Source organism: Melanerpes formicivorus, unplaced genomic scaffold (genome assembly GCF_026170545.1).
Source record: "Melanerpes formicivorus ecotype bairdi unplaced genomic scaffold, bMelFor1.0.p_v2 SCAF_5, whole genome shotgun sequence".
Lineage (NCBI taxonomy): Eukaryota > Metazoa > Chordata > Aves > Piciformes > Picidae > Melanerpes > Melanerpes formicivorus.
The window spans coordinates 29433745-29456109 of record NW_027142357.1 but is presented as its reverse complement, the minus strand read 5'-3'; the positions used below and the strand labels follow the sequence as shown (position 1 = coordinate 29456109).

Here is a 22365-nt window from a genome sequence, read left to right as displayed (position 1 = left end):
ATCTGCGACTCAGACTCACACAGCCTCGCCGTCGCTTCAGTGTCACACAATCATGGCTTGAAAGAGTCAGGATTGTGCAGGATGGTGCTTTTTCCTGCTCCGTTACAGCACTGAAGAAGATGCAGTCCCTGCTGCTTTTTGTCTTCTGAGTCCCTCTACCTTCAAGGGCATGGCTAGACTTTCCCTCACTGTTCACATCATAGCACACCAATGACTAAAATTCCTTGATACTTTTAAGGAAGATTGGTAAAGCACTGGAACTGGGCAAACTGCTTTAGAAGATTAAAACAAAGGCATGGCCCTGTGCTCTGGGGAGCTTATGCTCTAAATTAAATGAACACAGTGCTGGAAGATTAATAAAGGAACCACACAGCAAGCAAATCATACATATCCTACTGTTTGTATGCAGGAGCTGGGGCAGAGCCAGGGAAGCAGTAGGGCTGGAAGTGACTAATGGAGCAGAAGAGGAGGAAGACATGAGAGGAGTGTTCAGACATCTGCTGAGCAGAGAGGCTCATCCCCAAGATGCTGGGGAGAGGAACAGCATAAAGTTGGTGTGGAGGAGGTATGAAAAACTGGCAGGAGAAGGCAGGGAGCAGAGAATATCAAAAGGCAGGGATGGACTTTCAGGAGGAAAAAGGGCTGAAGCATACGTGGAAAGACATGAGGAACACCTCTCGGATCAGTTAGCCACAGCCACTGAACTCCACAGCTTATTTCTCTCGTGTCCTGTATCAGGCATCTGTGGCTGATCCATGCCAACCAGTGGGGTGACGGGAGACTCCATGTGTTAGGGCTTTAGTATCTCGAGGTTGATGAGGAAGCAAGTCCAGCTCTCCCATATGCTAGATGGGCCTGTACTCACAGGGTTGAGATACAAAGCAGCACCTCATGCTCTTCCTCAGGCAATGTTTAACACTAGGCACAGTGCTGCTTGTATGCAGGTTGTCAGACTGAGCTCCTCATGGAGTTTCAACACCCAGAAGCTGACCTCACCTCTGCATTGAGAGAGCAGAGGAAGGAGGTATTGGCTTGTGAGCACACTTGGGTACATGGGTGAGGCAAACTTGCAGCCCCAGCAGTAGTACAGGGTGATGCAGAGTTAGAGACAACCAGGGTTAGGTGGTGCCCCACAGTGTGGAGCTATTGGATTTCCTTCTTGGATGTAAGCAACTAATTTGGCTAATTTTCCACCTTAAGTGACCTGTCCTGAGTCACTCTGTATCTCTGAACCCATTTTTCCCAAGGAAATGCTTTTTGACCTACTAACACCTCGACCACCCTCCTTGATCACTTGCCCTGTGTCTAGAGTGTACCCTGCAAGTAGCTGTAACTAGGGTGCAGAGAGCTGGACTCTCCCTGAGCTGGCTGGCAAATCCCCATGGAGAGCTCTGCTTCAAACCATGCCTATCTCTGAACACACATCTGTCTGACCACTGCAGTCCAGTGTCCCACTTGCCAAGCTGAGATGCTCACCGTACACTTGTGTGGCTTCTCTCCAGTGTGCCTCCGCATGTGCACCACCAGCATGTACTGAGCCTTGAAGGGCTTCTGCTCCCGCGTGCAGTCCTGCCAGCGGCAGACAAACTCCTTCTTCTCCCCATGGATGTGATCGTTGTTGATGTGCTGGTAGGAGAGAAGGAAGAAGCAGGTCACTCCTGGAAGAGCTGATGCCAGTGAAGCATGTGCAGTGCTCCAAAAGCCAGCCATTCCCTCCCCAGTGCCTGTGGTCAAGAATTGCACCTGGCTCCCAGCTGCACAGATAACACTGGGGAGAGGAAAGCCAGCTCTGCAGTCTGATGTGTCCTGCAGGAAAAGGCACGCAGCACACAGAACTGAGTCCAAAGAAGCTATAAATGGGAGGTTTGCTAAAGCAACAAGGACTCCTGGTGCCAGGGAGAGAGGAGTCCTCTCAATCTCCAAGGCTGCCTGATGCCACTGTTGTGGGGCATGACAGAATTGGTTTTGTCTCTGTCAAATCCTCTTAGGCAGCTGGGACCATTTCTTGAGGTGCTTCTAGGGGATGGGGGAGAGAAGGAGACAAGACTCAGCTGGACTCAATGATCTTAGGGGTCTTTTTCAACCTAAATGATCCAAGACTTAAGACATCCACCTGCTTGTCCAGCGCTGGCAGCTTGCAGGAAATGACAGCATCTGTGAGCTATGCACAAAAAGTTTGGTGGCCTCAATTACTGCTAATTGCTTGGGTCCATGAAATCCTGTGCTGGGGTGTTGAAAAGCCAAACCCAGAAGGGTGCCTTCATCCACCCTGGGAGGAAGATGAGGGCTGCTTTTTCCTAGCCCAGGGCAGATGAAGCCCTGTTGAAAATAAACAGAGATGAAGACCAGCCCATCAGCAGCACTGCTCCCTCGGTGGCCTTGTCCCTTTGAATGGGGTCTCACTGCCAAAAAGTAATGCCTGTCCTCGCTCCTGTGTTTTCAGCAGACATGCACTGACAGGAAATCCTAAAATAAACCACTTTGAGTTTGGATTTTGTTTTTTTTGGTTGGTTTTGTGCTGAGATTTTTTTCCCCAGCCCCCGCCTTTGTCACCCTGGCCAAGGCCAGGCACACATGTTGTGGATCAGGATGAGACTTTCTTGGGGTAGAGAGGTAGCATGAGGACACAAAACCATATTAAAACAGAATCACCAACTTTCATGGTGATTGGTCACAGCCAAACTGAGGCCAGGCATTTTGTGTACTGTGGCCAAATCCTCAGAGAAGGGATCTGCTACATGGGGCACCAGGTCTACCCAGTGGCAAAAGCAGGTGTGTAGTACCCATTTGGTCTCTTGGGCACCATAGGTAAGAACTGAGTACTATAAAGGTTATGAGAGGCTGAATTTAGTTCTCTTGGGCATTTGGTCTCTTGGGCACCATAGGTAAGAACTGAGTACTATAAAGGTTATGAGAGGCTGAATTTGGTTCCTATGGGTTAGGAGCTGAGGTCCCTATCGTTCTGGTTTCACAAAGTGACATCAGTGTGAGCTCTTAGCCTCAGATGGTAGAAAACAGGTGAACCCCAGAGGAGATCCATGAACACACTAAACCACATCCAGTTAAAACTAGGAAGATGTATCTCCTGGCTCTGTGTGGGACTCCAACTTACAACCAACATTATGCATGGCAATCCTAGGAGTCAGGGAGTGCACAGGCTCACCTGTTTTGTCCTGAATGGGCCAGAGAAAGACACATGTATGGGAGGGCTACTGTAGCCCCCACTTCAGGGTTAGTAAGTTGCTTACTGACTCTGAGTAACATCTGCTTCCCATCACATGGTGGAAGAGCATTTACACAAGTCATTATATTTCAGCTATGGCTCAATAGCCTTCTTTCAATGCCCAACTGGCCGGGGGCTTTTCTTGGGCTTCTCTCAAGTGTGTGAATCTTAGCTGTGACCTTCTAGGTTGGGAGCTGCAGTGGGGCTTGCAAAAATATGTCCTCACTCTTGTTGCTCCCTTTTGACACATACTTCTCCCACCAGCACATTACCCACTGTGTATGAAGAATGGATCCTGCACACCCAGGTACTTTGCTCTGCACACAAACTAGAGTTTTTCCATGCATGGTGGGATGCCACCTTCTCAGAAGTTGGCCCAAGACATCTGTATTTCATTTCCATGTGTATTTTGGGCATACCAAATCCACAACCCCATGTTGCTAGTAATCATAGTACAGAAGCCTCCATTTTTATAACCTTTCAGATTTAGGAAAATCTTGTGACATTCCACCAAATATTTTTCTTTTGGTTTTCTCTGGAAATAAACTGTGCTGAGCTGCCTAGATCTGCCCTGTATTTTGCTCTGGGCAGAGTTAAAGAATTTTTTTTTTAACATCCAAGAAGGAAACACACAAATACTACTGGACAAATGTGAGCCCAGCCCATCCGACTGGGCTGCTGTGGTTTAACCCCAGAAAATCAATGCCCCATGGCATGCAATGTACAATCCACTATGCACTTTATCAGTCATTTAGCCTTGAAAACCATTTCCAAGTCCATTTGTATTCAAGGACTTGTTGCACTAAACCAGTGACTTCTGGCAGAGGTTGGCAGGTGTTAGCCTTCAATGGATGAAGAGCACATGCCCAAAGTTGTCATTTAGAGTGTGGTCTCTCTGGGCTAAGGTCATCGAATCATCAGGGTTGGAAGCGACCTCAGGGATTATGCAGTTCCAACCCCCCTGCCATGGGCAGGGACACCTCACACTAGATCATGTTTGTGTGCAGAGCTTGGGAAAATAGACTGTTGCCTACTTGGTGGCATCTAAGCATGACTAAAATTAAGATATCTAATAGAATTAAGAGCAGACACAAGCCCTCCAGAAGAGGACTTTACATGAGTTGTGCATGGGTGGCTTCTGGCAGTCTTGGGAGTCTGGTTGGGGCAAGCAGCAAAAGGCTGCTTGAAAGGCTGTGTGAAAGCAGAAGATAGCAGGCCTTGTCAGAAAATTTGCTCAGCCAACATTTTGCTGCAAGCAATAGGGTTGCTGGGGCTGGTGCATTTCCAGCAGCTCTGGGCTGGCTACAAACAAATGGGGCTTGCACAACAGAACATAAATAAGAACTGGGAGGGTGATAAGCTCTGGGGCAGGATGGGTCTTGGATACAGATCATGTCTGACTTCACCAGCTTTTGCTCAGAATTTGAGAGATTTGTGGACTCCATAAGCCAGCGGAAACCGAACTGTGGATTCCCAGGTGAAGCAAAGCACACAAAAGGTTCTTGGAATTAATTAGAACTGAAAATCTGATTAATGACTTGGGCTGGGCATCCTTCAGAGAGCAGTTTTGACACTGGTTTGGGGACAGCACTGTGATTACAAAGCCCTGTTTCCCAATTTTTAAAAAATCAATCCACTTTCTATATTCTGGCCCCTGCTGGAGATACTGGAGCATGTCTCCAAACTCTGGGAAGTGCTCTGTTTTTGTGGCAGGGATGAGTTGAGCAGGGCAACAGCTCCTAAGTGATATGGCCTACAGCTCATGTCACAACAGCATAAAAGACTTCCATGACCTGGACAAGAACCAAGTATAGTATGGATGATCCTTAATCCACAGCTGGTGTAGGCACATGGGAGGCTCAGTGAATACGGGCAGCGAAGAGGGAAGAGCTCAGTTCCCTTCCCTGTTTTTCTGATCAGGTCCTCTGCACAGAGCCTTCTGTCACTGCACAAGGGAGACTGAATCTGCAGCCTCAGCAGCTGAGATGAGAGCAACATCAAATAATCTATAAGAAGCATCTTGCAGCTAAACTCCTTGGGGAGCAGCGACCTGCTTTGGCAGTGTTTACACACCGCATCTCTGATTTGCACCTTTAGTAGCTCCCAGAGTGAGCTCTGGCTGTACAGCAGCTAGTGATAAAAAATGAGGACAAGTGCATAGAAACCCAAATTTATCGCCGGGGTTTCCTCCCGACCATTACTCACATGGACGAGCTGCTCCTGAGTGTCATATTCCTTTGTGCACCCTTCCCAGTGACAGTTTGTCTCATAAATAACCTCAGGCTCCTGTTTGCATTCATCCTTATCTAGATCTTCTTTCAGGTCTGTCAGATGCTCCTGCAACACACAACGGTGCGTTTTATAAGGCAAAATTCTTCCATCTGAATTCCTCTGTTACTCAAAGATTTTTGGGCATGTATCAGCTGATTCCAAATTGTGCTGCTTGTAGCAACATAATGTCCTTGATTGCTGCAAAATAACGAGCTACAGAGTTTTGGTAGAAAAAGATCAGAGTTAATGACAAAATGCAAAACACTGAAGTGACAGTGGTGCCCGGCTCCTGCTAGTTCATGGGCAGTCCCAGGAAAAGCTGAAAGAAGGGAAAGCCTTGCTTTGGACCTTTGGTTGTATTCTTTGCTGGAGCAAAACTTCTGATCTGGGGGAGCGAAGAAATATGAGGATGAAAAAAACATGCTGCAGTCAGTGCCTGGTGGTTATCACAGTCACCTGACATGTTGGGAGAAGGGGGGAGGAGTGGAAGGGGGCTGTTTTCTGCATCTTTCAATAGATAAGAAAATTATACCTCATCCTTACCCAAAGATTTACATCTGCAGGATGCTCCACAGAGACAAAGTGGTGAGCCCTCAAAGCACTCCTCTGAGACAGAGAAGTTTGGGAAGCTTGAGTAAGACCTAGTGATGAGTGGGTTGCAAAGCAGAGCTCCAGGGGCCCTGGACTCATAAAGGAGTTACTTTAATGTTGGGCATGCTGTGAGCTCTCTTCTAAACTTCTTGTCTAGTCAGCTCCTCAGTGCTAAATGAAGCACAGAAGATTTTTGTTATGGCTGCTATGAGGATTAAAGCATCTGCACCTACACAACAGTGTAACATACCACAATGTTAGTACAAGTCAGAAGTAAGAACGACTGCTGGCTCCGTGTGTGTGTCAGACACGTGCACTACAGACAAGGCAACCAGCCAGTATTGGCTTGGGACTTTAGCAATACAGAACTCTGCAGGTTTTGACCCCTTTCATTCCCTTTCCTATCAGTTACTACTATGGCGCAGTGCAGGGCATCCCACCTTCAGGGCAGCTTTAGATGGGAGCATCTGGGTGACCAATCACATCAGATGCTGTCCCTCATGATTCGGTGCTCCAGTTTGCTTTATTTGTAGATACAGCCGGACCTGTCTCAAAATGCCTGTGACCTGTCCAAACATCTCCTTTCCCACCAACACCTTCTCAATGCCTACTGAGGACAATGATTAATGACCTAATTGCATTATATAGCTTGAAAAGTGAGATGTAGTATATGAAAGTTCATACATTTTCATCAGCTAGCTCATGACATATGTGCCAGATGTGATTTTTCAGTTCAAAAGTCTAGATACGGAGAGGAAGAGATTTGTTTTAATTAGCCCTAAATTAAAAAAAAAAAACCAAAGCCAACCAAAAAATTGTAAGGTGGCTCTTGGAACAGAAAATTAGTAATTTACAGAAAGACTTCAGAAGATTCAAACTACATCAGAGCCCAGAGCAACAGTCTGATAAAGTTAAAACAGTAGCTTCTTTTACCTGCAATTTCTGTGAACATTATTTTGCTTGAAATGTTTCTATTCATGCAAAGTGTAGTTTTTGGAAAAATTAAATTTCCCACTAAAAAATTATTTTGCCAAATTTTTTGTGTTTCCCATTGGAATAATTAAATTGAAGCAATTTTTTTTATTTTTTGGAAGAGGACTGACTTGGTTAATTTCTGTCTAGTTTGACATGAATCTGAATCTGTACTGGAACTACTGTGGTATCATAAGAGCAGAGTAACTCAGGTCCCTCGTTCTTGGTGCTCCACTGCACCCTACAAATCCTGTCTGGACTGCATCTTTTACAGCCCAAGCCATCATGGGAGACATTGGCTGGCCATTGATTTTAAACACTCAAGCCACAACTCACATGAAGCATTTTCAGCACAGCATTTCCAAACCAAAACACACGCTTGCTTTTTTGGGATGGGTGATATTCACACTCTATAAACATGCATTAATCAATAATTAACTGATTGTAACTCAATTTTTCAGCACAGTGTCCTGCAGAACAGGAATCCCCAAATTTAGCAAGTTGCTGCCACTTAGATCAGCTGAAGAGGAGACATCAAATGTGTCTTTCAACTTGTTCTGCTTGCCAAGTATTCGTTGCTTCTACAAGGTACTTTCCAGTAATTTCCTGGTCAGTGATGAAATGCTGCAAGTTATGAAGCCTACATTTCCTTTGGGGTACTACTTCACAGATCTCCTAACTAGCAACTATTAGATGACTAGTATGCATTTTCCTTTTCTTAATTTCACCTTGCTCTTCTATCAAACCTCCTTGCATCACTTGAAACTACTCCCCCACTTCTTTCACTGCTTATTTCATGTAAGACCCATTAGATGAAATTCTAGGGCAGAGCTGCAAGGGCGACACAGGCTGATACTATTCAAGCACTCCCTGCATGCATCTCTTCCCATTGGAGTAAAGAAGGGAGCATGACAGCCATTGAGCAAGCAGCTGTCTATCCCATAGCTCCTCTGTTACAGATGCTTTGAGCAAGCAGGTGATGGCTTTCAAATCTTTTTTCATTTGGTGCAAGAAATATACATGTGGCCCTATTAGCCTGGGTGGTGGCCAGATTGGTTTTTCAGGGCACGTGCTTTTGCAGTAGTGTATAGATGCACTCCTAAACTCAAAGCTCCAGAGAGGTGCCTCTATGCCCTAATCGTGCTGACTACAGCATGTTTATCTTTCCCTGATATGCTATCTTCATCAATTTTACCAGCCCCCTGATGACTGCACACATTGCTGTCCCCATGCATCATGCTGAGACCTGCTCCTGAACCAGGGCAGAAGGAGAGATTTGTCATCAACTCTTCCATTCACTTGACAATAACATGGCCTAATATTTCATGAAAATGAAGTGCCCAGCACACTCCTGATAGTTTACAGTTGTGATAAAGGACGGTCAGATGGATACTGTCAGCCATTAAACAGTTTGCAATCACAGAGCTCCAGAAAGAAAGCAAAGGCCTTTGGGCCCTTCTTGGTGTCAAATGTTGTGTCACCAGTGTAAAGGATGTTTCCAGGAGCAATTCCTAGTTGAATTGAGAAGTCATCCTTTATTTTTTTTTTGCAAGCTTTCTACCTATGTGCAAGATTCCCTCATAATCTATGTTTCCTCTGAGATACTAATCCTGCTTGCTTTGCAGCACACAAAACTCAGATATCATTTTAAAATCACCATGATTAAAGTATTCTCTCCTTCCTTTATTCCTATCCAAGCACAACAACTGCAAGCTGAGTCACAGACATCCACCAGATACTTCATTCAGTCATCATGGATCTGCCTTGTCCCTTGCCGGACTTCATGTTCCAAGAGACGCTCGCCTACTTGGCAGACTTTGATGTCTTGCTCCCAGTTGCAGCAAAAGGTGCCAAGAGCATTGTTCCCAAAGATAACAAGATTCAGCAGCTCACTATCTTGGCCTTGCAACATGTCCCACACCAGCAAAGTTACCTGTGTGGTTGGGGATGCTGGGGGCAAACCCTCGGCTTCAGTCTTGACTTTGCTGCGCTTGTTTATTACCGGATTGACTGTGCTGCTCACGGCCGACTCACTGCACTGCTTGCTCTAGGAAAGAAAACCAAGCAAGATATGGCAACAGGGTTTGAGATGAGAGACAGACTGCAGCCCACCTCCTCATTAAAAATTTACTTAAAAGTCAGCCAAGCCTGAATTTCAGGAGTGGCCAAGGACAACTGTGTTAGTTCATTGGCCCAGGTTTCACATGAAATCTAGCCTGTGTTGGTTTTTGCAAGGCAGAGAGATGGAGGAGAGGGAAGAGTCAAGACAAGTGTCAGCTTCTGCAGGATCAACACAAGCTTGGCCTTGCTGCTGTTGCTGTGTTTCAGAGTGATCCAGTCCCTGTCAAAGCCATCAAAACCTTATGCAACCCCCACCCAAGCCATAATTTCATTTCTCAATGTGATGAAATGATTTGTTGAGAAAATGAATTCCTGGGGGAAGCTGGGGGGCTCTGGTTATGTGTGAGGGCTCCATGAAAGGCCATGTGTATATTTTGCTAAGCTCCTAAGAAATGAGAGCAACTTCAAGAGAAAAAAACATCCCATTGTACGTGAAAAAAAAAAATTGGAACATTAACACTTTAAATACACTTCTGCTAACTGCTCAAGATTGGTCCTGCAAGTTATTAAACAGAGGCCTGACTCCTGCCAGCCACATTATTTTGGTAGCCAGTTTGTAAGAAGAAAACAAAACCAATCTACCAAATAACCTTCAATAACAAACAGAGTTTGCAGGGCAGCAGCCATGAGAAACCCTAAAACAATAAACCAGTCTGAAAAGTTCAGTATGATACAACTAAAACAACAATTTGAAATGGGTGTGAAATGAGGTGAAGCAAGTCTTTGGGGAGAAAAGCAACTGCAATTTAAACTTCCAAGGAAAGAAAACAGGAAGGAAAAATGATTTTAAAAGGTACTAGTCATATTCACTAGCCCTGAGGATGTGGAAGGCTTATGCACACATGCACATGCCTGTGTGAATTCACAGGTATTTGCAAGGATGCACACATCATGTCATTCCTAGTTTTCAAAAGCTAGCTGCTATTTTGCAAACCTTAACAGTAAAAATTAGTAGCAAGGCTACCCCAAGAGAGAAATCTACTGAAAAAGATGGAAAAGTATGTAAAATGGCTAGAGGTCTTAGATAGGAGGCACTTATTTTTTACATAGGAATAAGGTGCTTTAAGACCGTTGGCATGGTTCACATCAGTAGAAAAAGGAAGGAGGAAAGGAGGAGTTGGTGAAGGAACTGATGCAACTTGGTTCATAGTCCTCGGGTACTTATCTAGCAATAGACTCCAGTATGTGCTGAATTCCCTTGATTTCAATAGCACATAATGTGTTCAAGGAGATTTGCTGCCCGAGATGCCCCTACAAATCATGTTCAGTGCTTTGGTGGATCAAAGTCTTTTATTCCTGCATGAGTAGGTACGTGGTGCATGTAGGTAGGTGAAGGGTAGACAGGTACATGGTACCATGTAAGTAGGCACATGGGTAGGAGTGCAAGATTTGGCTGTGCCTAGTCCAGAAATGCTTTGCCAGGAGGAAGAAAAAGCAACATAATGGCAGAATGTGAGTACAAAGAGAGTGGGTAAAACTCCCACAGCCGCCATGAAGTGCCACAGCACTCATCCCATGGAGAATGTGCCTCCATTTTCCTGTGTGCCATGCGTGGATGGCCATCCTTACCTGGCTGGAGTCAGAGATGCAGTTGCTGTTGCTGCTGATCTGTGTTGGTGGTGGGTTAACAGAGAGGACTGCCATGTGCTGCCGTGGAGGGAACGTCGGGGATGGCTGGATCAGGGGAGGAGTGTGTCCAAAGGCTGAGCTCAGGCCTCTCTGCTGGGTCAGGATCTGCTGGTACGTCACGGGGTTAATCGGGTGGGGGAAGCTGAATGCTGGACTGCAGCAACAGGAGGAGATAAAATGATAAGGAGTTATTTTAAACAGTATTTATTACATTAGCAAGTAACTGATTCAAGTTTGGCTTCCTGGAGATTCCAGAAGACAGGCTGCAATGCCCCAGCTAGGTGTCTTCAATGCTATGATAAGCCTGAAAGCCTGTTCCACTGCAAAGACAGGATTTGTCTCATGTGTGCCTCAGCAACCTTGTGAATCATTTCTATGCATGTATCAGACTGATTATCATTTCTTTGTTTCCTATATTTTAAATCAGCCAAAGCCCTTGGCCAGGAGCACAGAAGAGGATGTGACTTAGATGCATCTGTCTTTGCAGCTCCTGAGTTTTCTGAGTTTTCCCAGGCAGACCTATTCTACCGACTCACAACCTTGGAGTTATGCTATCCTGGATACAAAAACCCCAGCATCACCTGGCTCACCTGGCACAGATCACAGCAGGGATGAATAACTATCCATTTAACATAGTACAAACACATGTAATTTCCTCTGCATTCAGGTGAGGGGAGCATGGGCTCAGGGGACTGCTGAAGTATGTCACCCTTCATATCTAGGTCACTGGTTCAGCTCCAATCTAGGTCAACAGTGACCAGAAACAGCACCAGCTCCCGGATGCTTGGGCACTAACTGGGGCAACAGGTCTGAATCAGGATGCAGCAGTCAACAGGGTTAAAACCAAAGTCCTGCTTTGGAAAGAAGGGGTTAATTCCCAGGGGTGAGTCCCTTTGGCAGAGACTGAGAAATATGGGAGATGCTCTGCTCCCTGTACTCTAGGTGAGCAATGCACAAACCATAGACTCTCAGGCCAAAACCTGACTATTTTCCAGGGTGATCACCCTGAAACTTTACGCTCATGACATTTTCTCTCACATCACTAAAACTGCCCATGGCATGAGCACCCAGAGAACGGGGCCATAATTAGCAACATGCTTAATTTCTAATTTAGGGAAAATAGTGCTGGTGACTGTACAACTAGTACTTCTGTTACAAAACAGTTAATGACAACACAACCAAAAGAATAAAGGGCAAAAACCACTACGGTGTAAAAGAGGTTTGGGAGTTAAACATAATAAAGATGTTGTTATGCTACAGTGAAGTCCAAAAATGACTTTCTGAAATGCTACCAGGATCCAGATCTGAGCAGGTAAGAAAGCATTTAATTCCTGCCACTAAGGCATTGTTAAAATAATAACAAAAGAGTCTTTTCACCCCAGATTGCTGAGATTTATCTTGTTATATCTGTAACCCAATTTACAATTCCTGACAGCTAAGATACACCTTTAGAACACCAAGAAGACTTTAAAGTTCCTTATTACTTGAGGCCAACAGGTGATTATTGGGTCAGACTCTGCACTCTACTGACTTGTTGAGAATGCCAGATGCTACTCTGAAAAACTTAAAATCTATATATAAGATGAGATGAGATGCTACAGGCATGTTCAGTAAATAACAACAGGTGAAAAGACTAGAAAGTATGATTACTACAGTAGGAGTTGCAATGTTAGTTAACATTTTGTTAGATTTGATTGTCAGTTTGTAAATGATGCAGCAAACTAAAGTCAGTCATAAAATGAAGGTGACTGTTACTGATGGCAATATCTCTCTTTTCCCCCTGCAAATTTTAGGGGCGTGCATGGTCTTTGTAAACCTCTGCTTTGCAACATCAGTGTTAATTAGATCTAACATTTTTAACAGTTAAGTAATAAAAAGAATAACAACATTGTGAAACTTGGGTGAAGCAATCACGGCAGGAACTGACAACAGCAAACTGCCTAGCGTAAGTGCTTTTTAATTAAGACTCAAACAAAACTTTACTCAAGGGCTTAGATGCGTTTTAAATATGTTTTCAGAATTGGGCTCCTCAATCCACCCAGACAACTTTTTTGTTGTTTTTTGTTTGTTTTTTTTTTAAATGTGGGCCAATAATTTGCAGAATACTTTGGGGCAACCTCTTAAATCAGAAGGTTTCTTAACCAGTTCAACTGCTCACACTGAACGTTTTGTTAGATGAATTTATTCTCTGTTTCTGCTTGCAGGGAGGAATGATCGTACTGTAATTACTGGAAACTTGGTAATCAGTCATCCCAATCCAGGAAACACCCCCCACATAAACCATAAAGTACCCTTACAAATGCAAAACCAGCTGGGGGCTTTGATTTAATACACTACACAGCCCCAAGGCACAAAAGCAGAGTTTGTAAGGAAGATCTCCCTTGCTGGAGGATCACCTCTCTTCTTGAGGGGATGTTTATGCAGCCGAACGGTGCCTATCCCAGAGCTTTACCTGATTGTTCCGGCAGATAAATGGCCGTATGAGCCACTTGCTGCTGAACTGCTTCGGGAGTTGTTGATATATGCCACAAGGGAGTTTGGGGAGGTCCTGATCATCGTCTGGAGATCAATGCTGGCATCAGACAGCGGAGAGATAGACAGGGCACGTTTTCGGCTTAATCTTGGAGTCACTCGTGGGCTTGAAAACCGAGACACTGTAGGAAAGAAAGACTTTGTCAGATAAAACCAGTGGGCTGCTCCCTTCCTGCAGGGGGGCAGGAGGTGTGGAGACCTGCTGCACTCGTGACTGCTGTGGGATGTTCGGGAGCCAGGAGCAGCGCAGGGACAAGCTGCACTTTGACAGGAAGTTTCCTCTCTGCCAGGTGCTGAATGACAGGGGTCAGGCAGCATCACGACCACCCGCCTGCTTCACCCTCCACAGGGAATAAAAAAGAGAGGCCTGTCCATCACCCCTTCTCGTCAGCACGACATTAACTTAAAAATTAAGAGGGAAAAGGCTGTGCAGGGTCTCCATGAGCACGGCTGTCTCCGTTGACTTGTTGGCAGAAGTGGTGGGCCCGAAGAGCTGCACATTGAAGCTGGGGTGACCCTTGGAAACGCTGTGTGCTCTTGTGTGTGGAGTGAGCGGAAACCAAGAGTGTGAGCACAATGCTGACCATCCAATTAATGAAGGAGGCGAGGCTCCAGGAGCCCCGAAAGTAAATTAAGAGTTTTAAGAAAACCAATTTGGCAGCTCAGGCACAAAGTTCAAGCTCTCCCCCTCCAAGAGGATCTGCCAGTGCCTGGACCCTATTAGCAACTGTCAATCATTCTTCAGGCATGAAGTAATTTCCAACCCTGCCAGTCCTGTTTGTGGATCTGCAGTATGTGGTGAGTTACTACTGTATGAATTTGGCTTCCTCCAACCTTTCAGCACTGCTAACTGGAACAACTGACTTAATCTAAAGGAAACTCTGCTGAGGCCTGACCCACCTGCAAATCTCTGGGGTGGCAGGGATGGAAGCTGGGGATGGGCCATAAAACAATGTTCCTCAATACCAGAGAGCCAAATCCAAAGTCTGTCAAAGCTCTAGCCCTGTCTGGAACAGCTCATCCCTCCAAAGTAACAAAAGCAGCATTTAGGTCATATATTTGAAAAAGACTTCAAAGGGTAAAATATGCCACCCAACCACAGGTTTTGGCTGGTAATCTTCATCATCCACTCTGGAGCACAGGTGGGCTCAGCTGCTCTAGCTCCCTTCCATGATGAGTGCATCACTGCACTACCAGCTGGCTTTTCCAGCAGCAGTCTCTCCAGAACACTTGCTGTGGGTATAGCCTATTAAGCTCTGTGAATAATAGGGTAACTTGCCGAGACAGGCAATATGAGCTATTTTCCTCTATTTGCTTGAAGGGATTGATTTTGGTTGCGTATCACTAAACACAAGCCCAGCATTTTGCAAGAGCATAAACTTTCTGTCCTGACGATAGTGTTGGTATGTGACTGGGATGTACAAAGGAGGTAAAACATATCCTGCCAGTGTGACCAAATAGTTCCTTGATTTGTGTTGGCTAGCAGAATCTTGTGTCAACATTTCTCTGAGACCAGAAGTCTCCACATGACTCATTCATGTACCTAAGTGGCTCTGTCATTACCATGCCTGGCTGCTGTGCAATCAATGGAGTTTACTACTACTGTCTCGTCATCATTGCACAAGATAAATGACTGTTGCAAGGTCCCATTGGAAGTCTGAGGCTAAGTTGTTACTTGAACCAAACACTGTTGTGACTTTTGTCCTACACCTTTGAAGCTTCAAGAGTTGCTAGTTGCAATGCCTTTACTGCAAGTACTGAGAATATTGGGAATTTCTCCTAGAAATCAGATTGTTGCATATATTCAGCACAACTGCATTTTCCAGCTTCCATGGGGCAGGAAGATGATAGAAAAGATGACGCAAGGATCAGGTAGGAAACAGAAAGAGCACAGAGTGGTCTGTGAAAATCACCTCTTGAATGTTAAAGTTGTCCCATGATTTGGAGGGACTGGACTCAAATTTTCCAAATGTTTGTGGCTGGCAGACTCCAGCCCCATTCTGCTGTGGTAAGCGGCACTTAACCCGGTGAGCTGGAAAAGGAGCAGCCAGTTTACAGAGGTCCTATGGACTCAAAACCACAATGAGCAAATGAACTTCCCTCAGCAAAGGCTGCCCCTGTCTAAAGGCTGTAGTTGAGAGTTTCCAGACTTCCCATCTGGTTCATGAAATCTGGGCCCTACCAGAGGCCTGGACCAAACAATATGAGGGCTGCTTGGGTCTAGACCACAGTGGTCAAAACTGTGCTGTCTGGAACATATTAATGTATTAATGCAATTGATTTGAAATAATTAAACTTTTTTTTTTTTTTTCATTTCCACCCACTCTGTCCATAAGGCATCTTGATCCAACACATGGGCCACAATGTGGAAAGACCTGTGTGCTGTTTTCAGCTCTCTCCACTCATATCTCCTTGAGCAAAATGTTGCTTCTGTCTGGGCCCTCATTTCCTTGCATCATCTGTTTAGATGAGCTCTTTTAGAGAGGGTTTGTGTATATTGCACCAACTGTGATGAGACTCCATCTCAGCTGAGTTGTCAGTGTTTCTGTCCTACAATAATATGTGTCTTTCCAGATATAGATATTGTTTCCTGCATTTGCATTCCCACAGTCTCCTCCTTCTCTAACTGAAGGAAGCAGGCCAGATTTGACAGTCATATTTATCTCTGTTACTCCCACACCTCAAGGGAGATCTGTTTATTAATGTGCCACTTCCCTTGATAAATTACTAAATAGAAAGAAAAGCGTTGTACTCATTTCTCGCTGTTCCTTCCCATGATTTATGTCCATAGTGCTGGTTCAGCCATTGGTCACCATTAATTTGCAGAGGGAAGAAGTCCCGATGCCCAACAGAAACCCGAGTTTCAGCGGTGCAAACAACATGTTCACCCCTCCCTGCTGCACACAGGTAAGTCATTTTTTCTTCATGCAAAACTCTGCTGGAAGCTGTCAGATTTGCAAGCTGGCCTGGGAATTCTCCAGCCCAAAGCCAGTAATATGCACTGCATTAGTGTCCACTCTAATTCAGATCTTGCAAGTACCACGGGCTATCCAAAATGTCTGGTAGCAGATCCAACAGATTGGGCTTGTGCTTTACACAAAAGCCTCAGGTCTTGTGGGCTTCCAGGGAAAGCTATGACCTAAAATCATGCTATGGATGAACAATTCCTCTCTTCTCAGTGACAGCTCACCCAAGGTGCCTGGGAAAAGCAGCACCTGGGAAACAGAAAAGGTGTTCAACCACATGAAGAATTGCATGCCAATTGCATTTAGGAAGAGGGAAACTTTTAAAAATTATTATTCACAGAATCACCAAGGCTGGATTCAGAAGCAGATTAACAGCATTGGGATTGTTCTTGATAATAAATCTGGCCTGACATAATCCCCTGATTGGAGGACACTGAGCATGAATGGTGAATGATACCAGGCAGCAGCAAAGATAAGCGTTGGTGTAGCTGTGTGAGTAGGTAAGGTGTTCAATATGGGCTGACTGACAACTATTTGAATAGGCAGACAAAATCCTCTGATGCTTGGGGTCCAGAGGTGTTTTGAAGGAAAAAACACATAAAACTTCTTCAGCAGTGACTGTGCCCAGAGAAGCAAATGAAGGTGGGATCCTTTTTCAGACTCAAAGATGGACAGCCTGAGGAGGATTTATCACTAGCACTTCCTCTCTATTCTCCCTTTCAGAAATGCTGACTTATCAAAATAAACAGGGATAGTTCCAGGACTTTTTTTTGTTGTTGTTGTTTTATACTTGGAAGATGTGTTGGGGGAAGTTTCCAAACTGTAAGGGTACCTCCTTCCACACTCTGGAAAGAAAAAACAAAAGGGCATTTTTCTGTTGTTGCTTTAAAAGGCATTTTGCTCAGAAACCTAAAATTATCACAGAATCAACCAGGTTGGAAAAGACCTCAGAGATCAAGTCCAACCTATCAGGTAATACCACCTGGCAACTAATCCATGGCTTCAAGTGCCACATCAAATCTTTTTTTGAACACCTCCAAAGATGGTGACTCAACCACCTCCCTGGGCAGCCCATTCCAATGGGCAATCACTCTTTCTATGAAGAACTTTCTCCTCACCTCAAGCCTAAACTTCCCCTGGCAAAGTTTGAGACTGTGTCCTCTTGTTCTATTTAACAATACAGTTGTATAATTTAGGCTGGAAGGGACCTCTGGAGGTCATCCAGTTAAAAAAAATACAAAACCAAAAAACCCAGAATAGAATTAACCAGGTTGTAAAAGACCTCTGAGATCATTGAGTCCAACCTACCATCCAACACTGTCTAATCAATTAAATTATGGCACCAAGTGCCCCATCCAGTCTCTTTGTAAACACCTCCAGAGATGGTGACTCCACCACCACCCTGGGCAGCCCATTCCAATTGCTGTTGGTGGTTGCCTGGGAGAAGAGGCTAACCCCCACCTGGCTACAACCTCCTTTCATGTAGTTGTAGAGAGGAATAAGGTCTCCCCTGAGCCTCCTCTTCTCTAGGCTAAACAATCCCAGCTCCCTCAGCTTATCCACATAGGGCTTGTTGCCCTTCTCTGGGCATGTTCAAGTATCTCAATGTCCTTCTTAATCTGAGGAGCCCAGAACTGGACACAGAACTCAAGGTGCAGCCTAACTAGTTCTGAGTGTTGGGGAAGAATGACTTCCCAGCTCCTGCTGTCCACATTATTTCTGATACAGGCCAGGATGCCATTGGCCTTCTTGGCCACCTGGGCACACTGATGGCTCATATTCAGCCAGCTGTCAACCAGTACCCCCAGGTCCCTTTCTGCCTGGCTGCTCTCCAGCCACTCTGTCCCCAGACTGTAGCGCTGCATGGGGTTGTTGTGGCCAAAGTGCAGAACCTGGACTTGGACTTGTTAAACTTGGACTTGTTAAATGCCATCAAGTTGGACTCTGCCCATCTGTCCAGCCTGTCAAGGTCCCTCTTCAGAGCCTTCCTACCTTCTAACAGATTGACTCCTGCCCCAAACTTGGTGTCATCTGCAAACTTACTAATGGTGGACTCTATCTCCTCATCCAGATCATCAATAAAAATATTGAACAGGATGGGGTCCAGCACTGATCCCTGGGGGTGACCACTAGTGACTGGCTTTCACATCTGCACTTTCAAACAAATTCTGTTGCACTTGGAAAACATGCTATGTTTATGCACTCTTTTTTTTTGGACATGCTAATAGCTTGGGCATTATTTATTTGGTGTATGTTAGATGAATTAGCTCTGAGTGGAAGGAACTTGGTTGTATTGTTTTTGCACAATCTAAAGGTACTTATAATTCAAAACTGTTTCAGATTTCAAGCAGCAGCAACAACAAAAAATCCTTTGGCCTGAAATAAGACAGGAAATTTTCACAGAATCACAGAATGTTAGGGGTTGGAAGAGACCTTGAAAGATCATCTAGTCGAACCCCCCTGCCAGAGCAGGACTGCCTAGAGTAGGTCACACAGGAATGCATCCAGGAAGGTTTTGAGTGTCTCCAGAGAAGGAGACTGCACAACCTCTCTGGGCAGCCTGTTCCAGTGTTCTGTCACCCTCACAGTGAAAAGGTTTTTACTTATGTTCATATGGAAACTCCTATGCTCCAGATTGCACATGTTGCCCCTTGTTCTATCATTAGACATCACTGAGAAGAGCCTGGCTCCATCCTCCTGACACTTGCCCTTCACATATTTATAAACATGAATGAGGTCACCCCTCAGTCTCCTCTTCTCCAAGCTAAAGAGACTAAGCTCCCTCAGCCTTTCCTCATAAAGGGGAAGACTGTCGCCTTCTCTCTCAGAGTTAGGAGGAGATAAAAACGGAGAAGTGAACTGGTGCACAGAAGGGTGCAGTGGTGGCTGAGTTCAAAGCTCTGGGCATTGGTGATAGCCCATGAAGGTCAATAAAAAATAATTTACTGCAGGCCTATGCACCCTATCACCTCTTCTCACAGAAAAAAAGTTAACTCTAGATACATTTTGTAGTGTTTCCATTGATGTGCACTGGTCTTTCTGTACCATTTCACACAAAAGCCCAGATAAACTGACTGGCACAGGCGCAGCTCTATATAACACAGAATAAAGATAACCCATATATTTTAAGAAACCTTTTAAAACTGCCTGGAATATTTTTGAGTAGAAAAAGCTTGACTTGACAGCAGCATTGTCTTTGCAGGGTAAATGTAACTACCACAGCTCACAACTGAAAGTCATTTTTCTCCTGGAGGGGAGAAAGAATTCAAGGCTGAATTTTCAAGCGATACAAGCCACATCTGCCAAATGTCCCAGCTTGGTCTTCCAACCAGCCTGGAGCTGGGAAAAAGATCCAGATTTCTTGGTGAAAAGGTAAATAGCTTTCTTGGCAGTTTCCTACGGCATCTAAAAGTTATCACATATCAAGGTTGCTCAGAAACTGGGATTTTCTTCTCAAATTTAGATTTATCCCCAACAGGACACCGATAAGCCAAATGGTCAGATTTTACACATGTGGCAGCTTGTGGTCTGACTCCTGCAGCTGTTCCCAGCACTGTTTAGCTGAAGGGCAGGATCAGACCTCTGCTCATATGGGAGGCAGGAATGGAGGTTCCTGTTCCAACCACTTGCTTTGGCCATGGGCCATCAGATGGACAAGAGGTGGCTTTTCTGGAGGGAGTTTTCAGACCTTGTATCACACTAGAAATAGTGGCAGCAAAGCCCTTCTAAAAGGAAACATCAGGCACTCAGTGGAAACTCCTCTGAGACTCCTCTAGGGCAAGGAAATCTCAGGCATCTCTTTAAGGACAAGCATGTTGCCATGATCTCAGCTGCAAAGGGAAATTGGGGGAATCTGCTTCCAAATGGCTGAACCTTTAAGGCATGTGGGCTGCAGATGGCTCATCCTTCCTCCTCAATAAAACATGGCAGGAGCCACCGCTTCCCCTGCATCCCATGGCCAAGTGCTGGGATAAATATCACTTTATCAAAATGGTCCCTCTTCTTGGCCACTCACCAAGAAAACTCCACCCAAGGCATACAGAAAATATTCCCCTCCTCCCATCACTAAATTAAATCAATAGGCAGTATAAAAACACAGGATGATCCCTTGATCAATAAGCAGCAGCAATAAACTACAGTCTTCACATAACCAATTCCTTATTCCTCTCTCCTTTTCTGTAGCAGCAACACATGTCTTAGTTAGACTTCAGCAGATGCTGGACATTTGCTCTGGCACCAGATGCTGTCCTGGGACCCTTTTTTTCTTCCCTCTCCAGACCAATCAACTTTGCAGTTCAAGGAATACTAATGCTTCCCTCAAATCCTCGCTGAAAGACAAGGCTGCATTCTTCTACTCCCAATCCACAAGGTAGCTGTTTAGAACACCAACGTGCATATGTAAATTGAATTCTTTAGAAACCAGAGCGCAGCAGGATTCCAGACAGAGGCTTATGGGATGCTCTGGGACTTTTCCTCTCTTCTGCATATATTTTTCTGTGCAGGAAAACAGCATTACTGGCTAGAAATGGGTGGGAAATTGTTTCCTATTCTCTGAAACCTTTCTGAGATTTCAGCAAGTTTCCATTCTGTGCTGAGACAAGGAAAACAAACCAAAACAAAATACCCATCAGAGTTTTCAGGGATGTGACTACAGGGCACGCCATCTACCCAGAGCAGCCAACTGCTGGCTTGTTTGGGAAGTCATCTGAGATCTAGTATATTCATTCTGCAAACCTGGAGCTGCTGGTCCCTCAAGTCCCAGGTGAGACACTCCTTTCCTGGGTCATTGTGAGGCTGGGCTCTCACCAGTTGCTTCACCTAAACTTTCTGGAGAAGAGTCCTGAGTTCACCTCTTCCACCCATGCCTGCTGACTGCAAGAACCATGGGGCTGCACTGCCAGCCCTGCTCCTTAACCTGATGGCCATTAATTCATTTATTTGAAGTAGAAAGGCTCCAACAACACTGACTGAAAGAGGCCAGTGAAGCTGAATCACTGTTTGATTTGGTGAAATAAAATCCTGCCTGAAGATTTGCCCATGTTCCAGGCAACTGTGCCAGCTACTGGCATCTTGGCTATACTGGGTGGAGCAAAGCCTTTTCCCAGTTAAACTGCTCATTGTGAGTCAAGGAATTCATAACTGCCGTGCACCTGGCAGCAAGAAACAGGGCAGGGATGCCCCCTGCAGCTCCAGAACTGGATGAAATGCCATGCCAGCACTGCAGGGGCATCCCTGCTGTTGGTAACTGTAGGGCTGTACAAAAACATCTATGCAGCCCTCCTGAGTTACTGTCTGTACACCACTGCTTCAATACAAGTTGAACTCAAGATATTTTTCCCCCATTCTTTGGCTCAGCTTGGACAACCCAATCACACTTTCGACACCGTGCAAACAGAAGTGATGGATTTAGAGATCTTCTTTCCACCCTAGCCATGAGTTTTATTCTGAAGATTTACATCTCGGTCCAGTGATGAAGTAGCTTTGAGAGATCTTCTGATCACAAAATCATAGAATTGTTTCAGCTGGAAAGGACTGTTAAGATCATTGAGTTCAACCATTATCTAATTCTACCAAGTCTCATGCTAACCTATGTCCCTTACCACCACATCTATGTGTCTCTTTAAACATCTCCTGGGATGGTGATTCAACCACCTACCTGGGGAGTCTATTCCATTGTCTGATAACCTTTTCAGTGAAGAAGTTTCTTCTAACACCTGATTTAAACCTTCCCTGGTGCAACTTGAGGCCATTTCCTCTTGTCCTATCACTTGTAACTAGGGAGGAGATAGCAACACTCGCTTGGCCACAATTTCCTTTCAGGTAAATGTAGAGAGCAAGGTGGTCTTTCTTCAGCCTTCTTTTCCACAAACTAAATTCCATTTCCTTCAGCCACTCCTAGACCTGTTATCCAGACCTTTCACCAGCTTTGTTACCCCTCTCTGGACATGCTTCAGCACCTCACTGCCTTTCCTGTAGTTAGGGCCCCCAAACCAATCACAATACTCCAGGAGTGGCCTCACCAGTGCTGAGCAGCTGGGGACAATAATTTCCCCAGTCCTG

At 45.1% G+C, this 22365-nt stretch overlaps 1 protein-coding gene across 4 annotated transcripts in view; it reads right to left on the bottom strand.

Annotated features, from left to right (window-relative positions):
* Window positions 1-22365, bottom strand: part of GLI2 (GLI family zinc finger 2) — a 198059-nt gene that overhangs the window by 16577 nt on the left and 159117 nt on the right. For 3 of the 4 annotated variants that reach the window (XM_068138973.1, XM_068138972.1, XM_068138975.1), the window contains exons 6-10: window positions 13260-13461; window positions 10748-10961; window positions 8991-9104; window positions 5429-5560; window positions 1477-1626 (exon numbers count right to left, since the gene is read on the bottom strand). In XM_068138973.1, coding sequence (XP_067995074.1) covers window positions 1477-1626; window positions 5429-5560; window positions 8991-9104; window positions 10748-10961; window positions 13260-13461 — 812 coding nt within the window. Of the gene's footprint in view, window positions 1-1476; window positions 1627-5428; window positions 5561-8990; window positions 9105-10747; window positions 10962-13259; window positions 13462-13538; window positions 13650-22365 lie in introns of those variants that run through there. The other variant, XM_068138976.1, reaches the window with a different exon arrangement.